This window comes from Charadrius vociferus, unplaced genomic scaffold, assembly GCF_000708025.1.
Source record: "Charadrius vociferus isolate BGI_N301 unplaced genomic scaffold, ASM70802v2 scaffold384, whole genome shotgun sequence".
NCBI lineage: Eukaryota > Metazoa > Chordata > Aves > Charadriiformes > Charadriidae > Charadrius > Charadrius vociferus.
Genome location: NW_009648234.1, coordinates 952813 through 968210, shown reverse-complemented (window position 1 = coordinate 968210; position 15398 = coordinate 952813). Strand labels below are relative to the sequence as shown.

At 39.1% G+C, this 15398-nt stretch overlaps 1 protein-coding gene across 6 annotated transcripts in view; it reads left to right on the top strand.

Moving 5' to 3' along the window:
* Positions 1-15398, top strand: part of EBF2 (early B-cell factor 2) — a 143777-nt gene that overhangs the window by 96238 nt on the left and 32141 nt on the right. For all 6 annotated transcript variants that reach the window (XM_009884129.1, XM_009884130.1, XM_009884126.1 and 3 more), the window contains one exon: positions 10778-10859. In XM_009884129.1, coding sequence (XP_009882431.1) covers positions 10778-10859 — 82 coding nt within the window. The remainder of the gene's footprint in view (positions 1-10777; positions 10860-15398) is intronic.

Genomic DNA, 15398 nt, shown 5'->3' with positions numbered 1-15398 from the left:
TTTCCCTTTTTCTCTGTAGAATTAAATTGCTGGGTGAGAGGTTAGGACTTGGCTGGTTTATGCACGAGGGTTGCTTTGTGCATCAGGAGTAGTCTCCCTGGTCTACGGCCTGTAACACCACGCATTTTAAAAAACGCATTGGCATGCATATTTCTCTGAATCCAAGCTCTTCAACATTAAAGCAAGACCCTTCATTTTAATCATTAGAGAATGAATCCAGTGCTAATAGCACTTAATTGTTTCACTAGAATGATCTCCGTTGGTTTTGGCAGCCGAAATGAAAACAATTCCAAATACCATCAAAGGAGCTTATCCACACACAGCATGTACAGGGAGAATGTTTTGATATACAGCGGTGTGTTAATATCATAACATCTCCTAATACTACACACGGTTCTGTAATCCTTTTCTGTCTCAGTCTATGATCTTGGAAGGTCCGATGGGTAAAAGGAAAAGGAATAAAATAGACACAGAAAATCTTGGTCCTTGCCCCTGAAAATAACGTGCCGACGGTTTCTTTGCTTCAACCATATACCTATATTAATCTTGACTTTCTTGAAGCTTGTCCGCTAGTTTAAATTTGTATGCGACATCAAACATACCTTTTCACATATGTTCTTTCCAGATTTTTTTTAACAGTTACTTAGCAGTTTATAGAAGGAAGTGAATGATCTCATCAAGCTGCTTAGAAATTAAAAAAAAATCTGTGCTTATTAATTATGCAGGATTAGTCTAATTATAATTCAGCAAATTAATTAGCGACAGAAGGTGTTCTGAAACATTGGAGTACATTTGCATGTTAAATGGAGAGGCTAGTCTGTAATATATGTAAATTTATGCATGGCTTCATAGTTTAATTTAAAAATTTGCAGCTGCATATGGTATGGGAGCAGGTGAAAAGTCAGTTTTAGTTTAATGATGCTAACAAACATTGGATGCTGTCCTGTCTTAGGGAAGGAATGCACTGAATGCACCCCTATCTGCCAATCTATAAATCTGTCATAGGAATATAATGTTACTCCAATGTTCGGATTCAAGGTCATCTGTGACTAGACCCAGAAGTACAATAGGTGCAAATCTACCGACTGAATAGACCTCAGGAAAGGGAGGAGGCAAAATGTGTACATCCCAAGTCGCTGGGATGTAAATTTGCCTCTTTGGCAAATGAATGCATGTTTATTCTACACAAAACCAGTTTAGGGACAGGCAATACTCTTGCCTTCATAAATGAGTGAAAGCTTTCAGCTGAGTGATATCCACTCTGGCAGGTGTAAAATAGGTGCCTAACCTTGGTGCCGTCTCTGGCGTTCACATCGGTGCAACTTTCTGATCTCTTGGAGTCACTGGAAAGTTATTAACAAGTTCTGCATTAACTGCAGGGTAGAGAGTTTTTATGTGCCGGCCTCTGCCATCTGGCAGAAATAGTAAAAACCAGCAGACCCATCAGCAGCAAAAAGGCTACTGGTGTAATTGGTGCTCACTGTTCAGCCTAGCGTGGCTCAATAGGCAGTACAGATATTTTTTGAGAGTGGTGGGGTAAGAGGATAGAAGAGTCAAAAGATAAAGAAATCATAGGTTTCTCTGGGTATGGGAAAAAAAATGAGTGGAGATCAGTTTCTGTGCTCATGTAACACTTAGGTAAGCTTTTTCTGGGGTCTGGAGGGTTTGCAAAGTAGAACTTGAATTAAATTTGCACCTGTGTAGAGCTATAAGGACAATGTGATACCAAAGAACGAATAGATTTACCCAGCATTGCAGAGCATCATCAGGCCTGTATTTGTGTGTTATAGTCCGGCACCAAACCATGTGTGTACTGCTGAGGCTGACATAAGTGTAATGAGGAAGAATTTGGCCGTGTTTTCAAAATCCTGCTGGGTGTTATGTTCTGAGGCAATGAGATTTATGAAATTTTTGTCACTATCGAAAAGAACCAGTAAAATCACAAACATGGACTTGCAGGAATGGTATGTGGTTCTTGGCTGGAAGAGCAACTTGATGTATCCTATGGGGTAAGTCACTTAATTTCTGGTGCCTTGACTTCCCCATCAGTGAAATGTGTATAAAAGCCTTTCTTTCCTCCTGTCCTTTGTGTATCTTTTCTCCAATAACAATTTCACAACGTGACTGTGCAATGCTTAGCACAGTTGGAGCCCATAGATACTGTAATAAACCAGGGAATATTATCTGAACGTCCCTTTCAACAGCCCGTCAGCCCAATCCTCTACTCTATTACCTCCCTGCCTATTGACTTTTGATTATGCTATGGCATTTGGTCCTGTGCCAAATGGCACGAATAATATGGATCTTACAGTATAAATAAGCTTTTAGCCATTGTCTTGTAAGTTACTGGAAAGTTTTGGTGTGGGAGGAAGGAGGAAAACCCAAAGGAGAAGGGAAACTGCTCAGATTGCAAAGAGTCCTCCAAAGACTTTTTGGAGAACAATTGCAATTACAAACACGCTGTTAGTGTTGTGTTTCATTTTCAATTCGAACCCATAGAGTTCAATTATTATTTTCATTAATGGTGTCAGGTTTTCATCAGAGTGCACAAACAAGGAGGTTTTCCTTGGAGATTTTTTTTCCTAGCAAATGTGGCCATGCCAAATAACTGCATTCAGCACCGAGAAATGACTGTCTGTATAACCGGCAGTGCACTCTCCCCCAACCCTTGTTTCTTGAAAATGGGATCGCTTTGCAAGACAGAATAAGCATTTACCAAATGAGTGTGAATTGCAGTTGTGGATGTGTGTGCCTGCTGCTGCTCCAGAAGAGCGGAACAGAATCTACTTTAGAGATGAAAATTGTGCAGAAGGTGGAAGATGTACAGAATATAAATATCAAGTTTACTGACATGTTTTGGGCTTGGATGACATATTGCAGGTTTACATTCAGTTACTATTGGTTTGAAAACTAAGCTCTTAAGGGAAAAAAGCCACTAACTATAGGGCAAAGAGAAATATGATGTTCCAGGCTGCAGAGAAATGGGATATTTAAGGAGGAATTGTTCTGTGATTAAGGCATGAGACTGGGAGTTGGACATGAATTCAAGTCCAACCGGTGCTGTAGACTCAAGGTGCAATATTCTTTCTTGGTCCATCTGAAATACAGGATACCAGCACTTTCATCCTCTATCTTCTTTAGTACATAAGGTAGAGTGGTACTTACGCAAGTGTCATTAGGACCTCTTGGCATGGCAAACAAATCAGGAGCAGTTCTAAGACAGGTACTTCCATCCCGTAATTTTAAGATTGACTTCTAAGGTAGTCTGATCTGTTGGCCTACCTTAGCTGCATCACTAACCCTTTTTTGTTCCATTTTCGCATCTGTCTCTAGCATTAGCTTTTCTGAGCTCAGCGTTGCAAGAGGCCGAACACTGTACAAATCAGACACCTACTAGTAAAGGTCTTCTGCCTTCCCATGGTGTTTCTAGTTGGCATTTCAGGTCTGAATACTAGGCACAGAAAAAGTGGCCCTAAATAATGGTCCCACATCAAAACTTAAACTTTAAACTTAACATCTAAATTGGAGTGATTGACTAGGTGCAGGAGAAAGCAAGCAGGGTGTTAAACGGTAGATGTTGGTAAATGACATTGGACTGTTATCCTTGGAATCTGAATTCTTTTGATACTTAAAATTATCTGATGTTTCCAATTTATTTGAGGGATACGCTGCCTTGTGGCATTTTAAAGTCCTTTTTGAGCTTTTCTCCTTTTGTAAAATAAAAGCACTAATTCCACCTGTTCTCTATTACACTTATCTGATCTGCATGTCTTCATGTGCTTTGCATTGCAAGCATCTTGGAATGAGCATGCTGTTATTGATGGATTAAATATTAATTTAATAATAAAGATGGGCCTGAACAGAAAACTTCTGATCTAGACTTTCCTCAGTGCAAAGGATCTTTGCATCCTGTAGATTTTGGTCCAAACCACCTTGATTTAATAATAAAATTGCAAATACACAAAAGCCTCGCGTCTTGAAGCCAGCTCCACTTTCGTCATTACAATTCTGTTAGCATCAGTGCAGTTACTCCTCAACCGTACTCTTTAGACCTCTGCAGAAGCAGACTTTACCTTGGCAAGCATCTATTTCAAAGCTGGAAAAGAAATATAGAGCACAGAAAAAGGTTCCTGTAGAAAAGAGGTCAGGATCAGTGCCTAGAAGCTGAGACAATCAGAGAGGTGAGATGAGGTGAAAGATGTAATGCCAATGCAAGGGGCTGTATATAGCAGAAAGTATAGGTAGAAGCATTAAAATAAGAATCATAGAAATTTATGAGGGAGGGACCGCAAGGGATCATTTACTCCATCTCCCTTAGGTTTGCATACACCTAACTCATCACTCACGCAAGGCTGAGGAGTTCTCTTGCATAGGCTGGTTGTCCTCTGCATGCAGAAGCATGGAGCTGGAGAAAAGTCGAACCAGATTGGTGGTCCTGTAACCGAAGAAATTACTGTGAATTAAGGCAAGAGGTTAGAGAAGTGTTTCTTGTTTTTCCTGTTAGGAAATGAGGACGTTGTTGCAGGTGTAGCAGGCATAACGTTCATGTGCAATTTTTGGTGCAACTGGAATCCTGCTATAAAAAAGACAAGAAGTGACAAATGAGCAGCCAACTCCTCTTCTCCTGGCCTAGGCTTGGGACGTCCTATCATCTGACTCCTGCTCCCTTCTCTCACTGTAAATCTCTGACAAACTCAGGAAAGTCTTTTGACCTACATATGTTGGTTTTCACATTTGTTAAACTGGGTTCACACTTTATGCACAGGAGTTTTGTGAAGATTAATTAGCTGCTGTTTGTGGAGTATCATATAAATACTCTGGATTATTGTAATAACCTCACTCATTTCTCACACAGTATAAGGTGTATGTTCATTTAGAATGCCTTTGTGCAATGCCTGATCCCACACTGACTATAACTGCTGGAAAAGAGTAGGAAATTTTCTCATCAGCTCCCTAATAATACACACTGACATAATAGAATGAAATTACTCCAGAGATAAATATTCAGATTATAAAGAAGACTTCTAGTGTGATAGTCATTAAAATCAAGATGATGATATCAAATAAATGCAATTAATTGATCTTAAACACTGACCGTCAAATGTATGTGCAGAATCTGACCTAATCCCTTTGAAAGGAAGAATTTTCAAGTAAAGCTTTCTACTTTGTCTCGTTGTGGCATCAGCTAGGGTTACTTGTCACACTTATCTCAGAGTTTGCAATGCCAAGACACACATGGGTGAGTCGAGGGGAGGATGGGAGACCCTGATCTCAGAATTTCCTAGCTTTGATGGAGTTGGAGTCAGGCCCTCACTGTAATGATAGTTTTGTAGTTCATAGTATATTTAATCTTAATATTGTTTAACTGGAGCAAAGATATTAGTAATAACAGCTTCTATTTTTTTCTTCGTTCGCTTTGTGACTTTTTGGAAGCAGTTTAATTATTTAAGCAGAATGCCACTGTATCTTTATATTTTCATTAGATTGCAGCATCATAGGATTTGCAGATAAACATAATCATACTAGGTGGGTAGGCATGTTCTCATGCCAAAAAATGACTGAGGCCATGAATCCAAAGTCTACAGTAACCCAAACAAGACAGGAATATCTCAGTATTTGCTTTACAAGGGATATTTTTGAAGTGTATCCAGAGGCTGCTCCCAAGTTAAAAACAATGTTATATCTCTTGATTTTGTACGTGTATTTTAAAAAAGCACAAAAGGTGGATAGGAAGGTTAGTTAAGACGTAGAACCAGGAGTCAGGAGATCTGAGTCCTGGTCCCAGCTCTGCGGCAGGCCTGCGATGTGACGGGGAGCAATTCCCTCCCAGTTTCCAGGCCCTGGCATCTTTGTCTGTAAAATGGTGAGTTACACCACCTGCTGCAGAGGGGTTTTGTGAGGCAGAATTAATTGAAGTTTAAGTCCCATAGAATGGCGCTATAAAAGCGCAAAGCATATTATCTATTTCTGTGGTTCCATGTGGTGAGACTAATCAGTCCCAGGTCTTGTGGCAGGGTTTTGAAAAAAACACTAATGGATTTTTTCTTTTAAACTACACCTTCTGTGGCATGTGGGACTGCTCTTTAGGGCTTCTGTCTAGTCCTGTTGAAGTCACAAGAAAGATTATTTTTTTTTCTGACTCCAACAGGATTTGATTAAGGTTCTTCTCAGCCACCTGAGATGGAGAATAAACCTTCTGAGAGGTGTGGAACATGCTTTCTAGTTCTAGCCATGTTTTTAAGTTGCCACAGGTAGGTACAGAACCTGCTAATATAGGGATACATGGGCAAGGCGGGAGTGTGGCTCAGCAATTGCTTTGGCAAGAGCTTGAGAGATGCAAGGCCGTACCTCCTTTGCCCTTACCCTTTCTCACTGTCCATTGACAGCCCTCTGCAGGGAACTTCGTTCTGCCATCTCTCAACGGCATTACGGATTGCACGGGCGATCCCGCTCTGCTTTCCCACAAAGTCAGACAGGATAGCTCATAGTATTGCTGAAAAATAGTTGAGATAACACAGCTGTCTTTGTACTGAAGTGAAAAAGGGGCACTTAAATGATTCATCAACCTAACTCCTCTGCATGATGGTAACTCCCAGTAGGAGGAGCAGTAACTTTTAAAATAGCTCCCTCTAAATCCTAAAAGAGGGAGTTATATTTAAGGTGGCATTTCTGAGACCTCTGCAAGCCTATCGGTCTGTAGATAGAAAGGTCGACTATATCGGGGAGACGATAGGAAAAAAAGGATGAATCTATAGTTATAGCTTAATTAATTTTATGTGTATGCATTAAGTTAATCAGGTTTTCTATGGCAATGCCAGAACTTTTAGTGATAGTCATTCAAAAGTATTTAGGTTTTCCCCCAGCACCCTTAGATGTTGATCTATGAGATGACTGGGCCACGCTCTCTGCTTGGCTGGAATCAGAGTCATCTGCTAAACTCATAGCTAATGCCGTCCTTAGCGAGGAACAAAGGCCAGCTAAGAAACATGAAAATGAGTTAATTTTTTTTAAATTCTGTTTTTTATTTTTTGATGTATGTATAGGTTAAGGCCAAAAACTGGCTAAAGGTTCTCATTTAAAAAAATTAATAAAGCCTTTCTGCAATTCTCCTGTTACCCCTAAATCAGCTTCATTTAGTGCTAAACCTTCCCTCCTCTTTGCTCCCCCCAAGTCATTTTTATTCTAATGCTGCAATAAATATTAATGTCTTTCCCAGATGCAACCACTTAAAATATATATGTATATGTAACGACCTACCAAATACTTCATGCAGATGCCCAGTTGCAGCTAAAATTTGTCTGGAGAAACTCTGAAAGGGGGAAAAAAGAGAGACGTGGTTCGATTAGAAGACAGATAAAAATTCTTGTATGTGCATCTAAATAAAACTAAATCTAAATCTGGGGTGATGGGAGGGAAAACTGTCTTGGTGCAGCGTATGCAGTGAGCTCCAAAGAAACTACAAACGTCTTAGCACAGGCGATATATATGAATACTGCCACAATGCTGAAGTACTCAGACCTGAGGCCAGCACTTTCAAAAGTGAGATGAGGAATTACTGATGCCCATTTTGTCATATCTTAAAGGTGCACAATTTTCAGGAGCTGAGGTGCTCAGCAATTCCAGAAAGTCAGGCACCTTCAAGTTGTCTCAAGTGGAACTCCCAAAGTTGCGGTTGGTTAAATATCCTGGCTAAATACCCCAAAGCTCAGTGCATTTGCATGCCGAATGGTGTTTATTGCAAAGCAGTCGATGAGTGATGAGAATGCTCTGCGTCTTGTAGGAGGCAGATGGCTTGGAGAGAAAGGAGAGTTTTGTTTTCTATGTGTTTTTAATGGACAATGCCTCTGTTGGTATGAATCAGCGCAGATCTGATTGAAATCCAAGATAATTTTCACATATGCTGCTGATTTATGTTTGCTGGGGATCTGAACCCCGATTTTCTGGAGACCATTAGCAGAAAATAAAAATTTAGTTTATTGCAGTGCAGTGTTGCAGAGTTCAGTCACAGATACTGTTAAACATAACCTTAGAACTTTTACCTTTTTGTATCTGCCTTGCAGGGGTTTGTGTGACATACAGTAGTACCGCAGTATCTTAGCTTGTCCCAAAGTCAGTTCGGCTGACACAGCGAGTTCTCTTACAGACACCTTTCTTTGCTCTGATTTTCTTCCTTCTTTAGTTTGTGTTGAGCATTTTTCTTATCTAGATGAATAGGGATGCAAGCGTTTAAAAAATTTAAAAAGGAAACCGGACATTTTCCTGATTAATTTGATCTTTTATTTTTCCTTCACAGTAACAACTTCTCGTGGATTTTTGTTTGCAGTTATCCTCCAAAATAATCAGTTAGCCAGTGGCTTATTGTAAAAGTTACTTGCCTTGGTTTCATTATATGGTTTGGTTCTGTTCTGCAGTTTTTCCTTCCATTGGCAGATCTCGGAATCAGAAGCAGTTTATGTATCTGCAAATATTTTTTTATATCTGTAAGAAGAGGGCAGGATAAAAAGGAGTGTTTGCGAGTAAGATTTCTGGCTCAAATTCTCCTGTGAATCTTGGAGTGCGCCGGCATGCATAGCATTTTTCCTTCTGAAAACATTCTTACAGATAAAATCTTGCTTAGCGAATCATTGAAATAAAAGAGGTCGCAGGTTTTAGCATGAGGAGTCAATGAGACTTATTTGATAGAATATACTCTCTCACTGCTGCTCCTGAGGCGCAAAGTTCTGTGGGATTTTTAGTTCAGAATACAAGGAGGTGACCAGGGCTCTGTTCACAGAAGTTGCCCTCTGACAGCCGGGCACCGACACCTCCCTCCCGCTGAACCTGAATGCCAATGTGAGGGACCGCAGCAGGACGCTGTGCTGTCACCCTATCGGTGCCACAGGAAGAACCAGTGAGCTCTTCAAGTCGTAAACGAGAAGGAACGATGGAGATAAAAATAACAGTCTGCAAAATGCACACACAGAGAAAATAAATATTTTGGATATTTTAAAAAATGTTTGTGAGAGATTTAAGGAAAAAAGAAACATTTTAATCTAAAAAGCTCACTGGAAGGGTTTATTTCGTGACAGTCGTTTTATATGACGTTATCTGGGTCGTCTTTGTGGCTTCAGTTGTCATGAGGTTTTCAAAGGGGTTTGTTTGTTCAAGCAACGTATAAATGGATCAGCTCCTTCGATATTTCTTTGTATGTTTGGGGCAGATGGAAGAGAAATACCGCGGTGTAAGTGGTGCAAAGAAAGTAGCAATAACAAGGGAGAGTGGATTTCTGCTTTATTGTCTTGCGTTAGGACTATTTGGGTTGTTGTTGTTGGTAAACCCTAGGAAATATACATCTTTCTCCTTTAAAGTTCTAATTCAAGGCATGAATGTGTGAGTTCTGAAGGGACTTAGGGACTGCGGTAAAAAATCGTTGTCATAGTAACAGAAAGGGAAATAGGCCTGGCTCACCTGGGACTTTAACTTACTGCAAAAGCGGATTTTTTTTAAGGAAAGCACTCAGCAAGAGAAATAAATAAATAAATTATTCTTTGTATTCTAAATCAATTCTTCAACTATTTATTTTTTCTTACATCCAAGTCGTCTTCCTTCTAAATCTATCTTAAAGTCTTTAAATTTTTTATTTTAATTGTTGCAGTTAAACCCATTTTGTCCGACAAATGGAAATGAAAAGAATCACAGAAAATATTTTCTCTTGCGATAGAGGATGCCAAAAAATTTTTTTGCCTGTTATGTCTGAATTTTGAAGACAGGCTTGTTTTGGTTTTAATCCGACGACTATCATTTTTCATGTAGTTTCTTTACCTCTGAAATTCACAAGTTTAATCAGATTGATCAGATAACAAAGGGATGAATCCTCTCCTCCCTGGATTCGACACAAAATTTTGTGGAAAAGCTTACAGAAAAATGCCTGCCTTATATTTCTAAACTGTAAAATCTACATGTTCTAGTGCTTAGTGTTGGCTAAGACAATCATGCATGCTGAAGATACAACTTATGTACATGACAAGCTAAACTCTACAGAATAATAGCACATAAAGATAGGCATATGTGACAGGGCAAAAATAATTGGCACGAGAACTTTGTACAATGTTAATAGGTTTATCTGCTTGGACAGCGTGAGCTGTCATGTATTACTTCAGGTTGTGGGGGTTTTTTATCCTCACTCAAAATCCGTGTAAGATTATAATCTGGACTCTAGGCAGTTCTGCTTCTCTGCTTTACTTACTGAAATCTCAATAACTAAAAGCACCGTCATGATGAAATCCCATCAGCTTCTTCTGGGAGCTGTGTTTGTTTCTGGTTTTTAATACATTCTAAATAGTTTCAAGGCTTATCTGCTTCAGAGTTGCCCTGTCCGTTTTTGTAGTTTTTACAATAACATCATCCTTCTATATTGTTTCATGGAAAATCCCTTCAGACAGCAAAAGAAAGACATTGTATGTGAGGGAGAGATAAAGAAAGAGACTAAAATCGTGCGGTCAGACACACAGTGAGGAAATGGGCGTAAATCAGAGTAGATATGTTGACTTATACCAGCTAGCAGCCCAGCTCAGAGTGGATAGCAGTCACATTGCTTGTACTTTACCTGACTATTTTTTTAACTTCTCTTTGTTACAGTTTGGTTTTGTTGTTTTGTTTCTGTTTTGATAAGTTCTTACAGTCCTGGTCTACTGATACACCATCATGTAAATGAGTACGATGTATATTTTAAAACAGAATATAGCAACACGTGTTTTGTTATGGTTAATAGAAGTGACATGGTTCTTTATCTTTCCAGATTCTTCTTAAAATTTTTTCTCAAGTGCAATCAGAATTGTTTGAAAACAGCAGGAAACCCAAGAGATATGAGACGGTTCCAGGTAAGTCTTACAAGGCTCAGCATTAACCCATCTTCCTTTTTCTTCTTTTCATTTTCCCTCTCCTCTCTCCTACATTGTTGATAATAAATACGATGACAGTATATGATAAGCCGTATCAGATATTGTTAAAGTTTTTCTCCATTTGTTGTGTTTAAACCTTTCCCCCCCTTTTTTTCCTCTTTTTCCACTCTGAATCCCCAAGGGGAAGTGATGTACTGTACCAACCAGCAGTGGATATTTGATTTGACACCCTCGGGCAAAGCACTCGCACATACAGCTGCCCACAGCAGGGATCATGTTTGTGATACTTAGATGCCTCCGAATTTTTCAAAGTAGCTCTGTACATGGTACACAAGCAGTCTCCTTATTTCCCTCCACTCCCGATCTCTTTCCATCTCTTTTGCCTTTTAACTCTCTCATGCCCTCCCTTTCAGCTTCTTGAAAAAAAGAAGCCAAAATAGTGATGGTCACTTTAAGATCTCACGCAGCAAAGCAACAAGACCCATGGGACAATGACCCAGCTGCTTTGCAGTGAAATCTGCCACTGGTTTCATCATAGCTGTCGCTGATGTATTGTGAATACCAGCTAATAAAAACACAGAAGGAGGTGAAGTGTGTCACTGGCGAAGAGAAAGGCAGACACAGTCTCCCATCTTTCATACCCTAACCTTTTAAGCAACTATGTTTAATAAATAAGTATTTTACCTGTAACTTAACCCTCAGAAAAATGTAAACAGAATGCTCGGGCTTTTTGCATCCTGGATGCACTGTCGCCTCTCTGTGCGGCGCGGAAGGTGCCACGGCAGAGAAGGCTGTGGAGAAGTGGTGCTAGAACTAACTCTGGTGCAACCAAGAGTGAGGCAGCACGGTCCAGCGAAGGGATACGAGAGTGGAGGTCAGATGGCTGGACTGTACCCCTAATTTCCTGGGACACCTTTGATGAGCCATTTTTCCTTTCTTTTAGTATATATTTCCACCTCTCCAAATGGGGTTGCTCACCTTGGTAAAACTTCGTGGTCTTGATTCAGGAGAGCGTTTGAGAAAGTGCGTGCGTGCTTTGCCAGCCGGAGCCTTTGAAATCTACTGGTGAAAATCAGGACTGTGCTTGTAAATGCTGTTACTGCTTGTTATCATTATTATTGCACCTTGACTGTGTCGCATCCCTGATACAAAGAGGATTTTAGCTTATTGAGAGATGTGTGATTTTCTCATAGACCCGCAAGACTCGTGGTGGGAAGGTGACATCCTTAGGTTTGGCGATTCATGTTTCAATGCTTGGGCAGTTGCATCAGTTTCCGCATTTATAAATGAAGTTAAAACTCCACAGGAGTTTACAGCGTTGTTTAAAACTTTCCACCAAAACATGTTTTCACAGATCAGTGATTTTTTTTTTTAAATTTTACTAGCAATGAATAATTCACAGGAGGTATATTTTTATTAAAAAAAAAAAGAGGTTTGCTTTAAAGAGAAATACTGCAAAACAAAAGCTTCTGAAAGCTCCAAAAATTGTAAAGAAATGTAGGCAAAAAATAGAAAATAGTTATCTTTTTTTTTTTGCTTTGAGCAGTAATAAATTTAAAGTAGAATTCCTAACCAACTTAATTTTTTTCACTGCAGTTTAAAGAGACTGCAGTAGCTTCTTCATTCTGTGTTTTTAGAGATGGTAAGACATGACTAAAAAGATGTGCTCACTGTTAGGAAATTTGTACTGATTTTTTTTTTGAAGTGGCAATTTCCATAAAGAAAAAACACCAATTAGATATCATCTGCCAAGAATGTGAGTAAAGGAAAACTCAATTTATAGCATGTAAACAGATCTTGTTGGCTCTTAGAGCCAGCTAGAATAGCTGATTGTGGAATGTAATGAAACATAAATACAGAGTCTCGTTTTGTTTTGTGATGAGTTTGTAAAAATTCTTGCGTGAGGGTACCCTGATTAGCACCTGGGGATTCTAGGCACTGCCATATTACAAATAATATTGGTTGTAACAGCCAAAATATAAATTCTGGATCCAACCACACCTGAACACTGAAGAAGTTCAGATCTGATTTCAGTCTCATGCTATGGCGAGTGAAACTAAAATCCTGATTTCGATCAGGTGCTGAACTGCAGGAGGATTTTAGAATTATTTTTTTTTTGGGGGGGGCAGAATTCTCTCTCTAGTATCAACCTTATTCTTTGTTTCGCCTCTGTATCTCCACACCCCAGGTGGTGATGTTATACAGCCTAAACAGCTTCAAATGTCCAGTGAACTGTTGAACAGGGAAACTGAAATGAGTCTTTCAGCACCCACATGGTTACTGACGGAATGCCTTCATTCCCTCCGCCCATCCAGCCGGCATGCCTCTTGTATATGAGAAAGTATGGCCCTGCTTTTGATCCTTGTACCAAAATCAGCAGTTTATTGGAGAAGAAGAGGAGCTGGGATAGACTGTTCATCTGGGTTTTCTCCCTTACAACATGCCAAGCTGGAAAAATCGAGCCAAGTGAAACTCTCTGGTTGTGTTTCGCAGGGCTTACTTAAACTCCTTTTGCACTTTCAGTCCATGTGAGTTCATACCCTTTGAGTTTCATTGTGAGAGTTAAGTTTAAACCCTTAAATTAATCAAGATCAGGCAAAACCACGAGGTTTAGCTTACTTTTTGTCAAAACCAAAAATGTTGACAAGACTTTTTTTCAGAGTTACAAAAATGAACCCTTTGAGACAAATTGCAAAATGCTTGAGGTTTTGAGTGAAAGCAGGATCTTCATTCAGGCTTGTTCAAAACTGAATGCTTCGGTTGATGGGCTTTGTTCTGGTCTACAGAGGTCAATCTGTGTAACAAAAAGACAGAAAAAGTAGTTCAACTGCTAAAATTTTACACATCGGGAGTCAAAAAGCTCTGTGTTCCAAAGGAAATTAGCCATGATGAACTGTAAAGACAATAAGCAAAGACAGCTTGTTTTCTGTCTGCCTCCACGTTTCCAAGGTTAGAAGCATGTCTTCCCCAAATGTAACCAAAGTTTAAAAGTGTTCTTGACTGCTCCACTGTCTCTGTCTTCGGGATCCTCCTGTTTTTTGATTGATTTTTGGGGAGCTTTTGATGTTTTGCTTTGGGGTTTATTTTGTGTTTTTTTGTTGTTTTTTTTTAAATTTGGGCAAATGCTTTCTTTGCCTGCTGCTTGTTGAACACGGTCTGTCAACAACCCGTAAAGTCAGAAGTGGGAAAAAAAGATAGATTGCTTCAAATATTAGTGGTGTGCTTGCACACTGTGAACATATGCATTTTCATTTTAATTGTTAAGATTTACATCAGGCAAAGTAATTAATGTGCAGAATTGTTTATCAGGTTTGAAAGGACAGTTGTTTGTCCTACCAGTACAGGAACATGTGAGCAGAGTAAAAGCAGGGTCAAAAAGCACAGTGCAGTAAGGTACTTTATTCATTTTATGGTTTAATTAATTATGTTTTATTCTTGGGCCCCATCTAAAACCTTTATTGTTTTTTTCCTAATAAATTATTTGTACAGCTGTTGTTATTAAGGCCCTCCTCTTTCAAACATTTCCACACATTTAACTTTCCTTATACAGATTTCTGCAGTGATGCTCAATTGAGTGTCTTTTAATTTGTACCTATGTTTTTCTGCAGAACAAAACATATTCATTTTCAATGGAGTAATGCTTGTCAGATCTCCAGGAGATGTTAAGATACTCTTTTTTATGGCTATTAAAAAACCCCACCAAACCAGAAGAGAGAATCCTTATATCAAAGTTCTCATTTAAATTGCTACTGAAACCTGGAACTGAAAGGGTCTCATCAAAAAACATTTTTGCTCTTTAATGGAGATTAAATGAAAGTCCCAAAGTCAGGCTTTGTTGTTAAGACACAAATATAAATAAGAGACATGGAAATAGTGCTGTACAATGCATCTTATTGAGTTCTTCCAGCATGGAAGAATGGTTACTCATGTCTGGAAAAGTGTCAAGTTAATGCTTCTGATTAGAGATGGGCGTGAAGCTGCACAGTTTGGGCTTGGTTTGGCTGATAACCAAAGTTCCAGGGCGTTGGGATCCAGTCTGAGCCCGGCCTCAGCCTCCCTTCTAGATATAAAATCTAGATATTCTGTAGTATAGCTACAATATATTAAACTAAATTAAATGTTAGATTTCACTTATAGCACACTCATTTAAAAAAAAACAGGGGTGGGGAGAAAAAGGGATGGGAAGGTTACATTAACACTGCATTGTAAATTTAATACAGCTCCAGATGCCTGAAGAGTGGGTTTGGTGTTTTTTTTGTGTGTAATTCTTTAGTTTGGAGAGCAACACCAGCTGCTTTGTGATCATATTAACTATCAGAAATTTGCTTTGATATTAAGTAGAGCATCAAAGATACAATGAAAATCTCTTAACTTTCATTTTTTAATCAAATACAAAGGTTTTCTACTGTTGAAAAAAATGTTATATCCCAGAAGTTAAAGGATGTATGATCATTATTTTAGTGGGCTTTTTTTCCCCAGTAGTAGCATAATTTTATTGTGAATCACTCACTACATCAA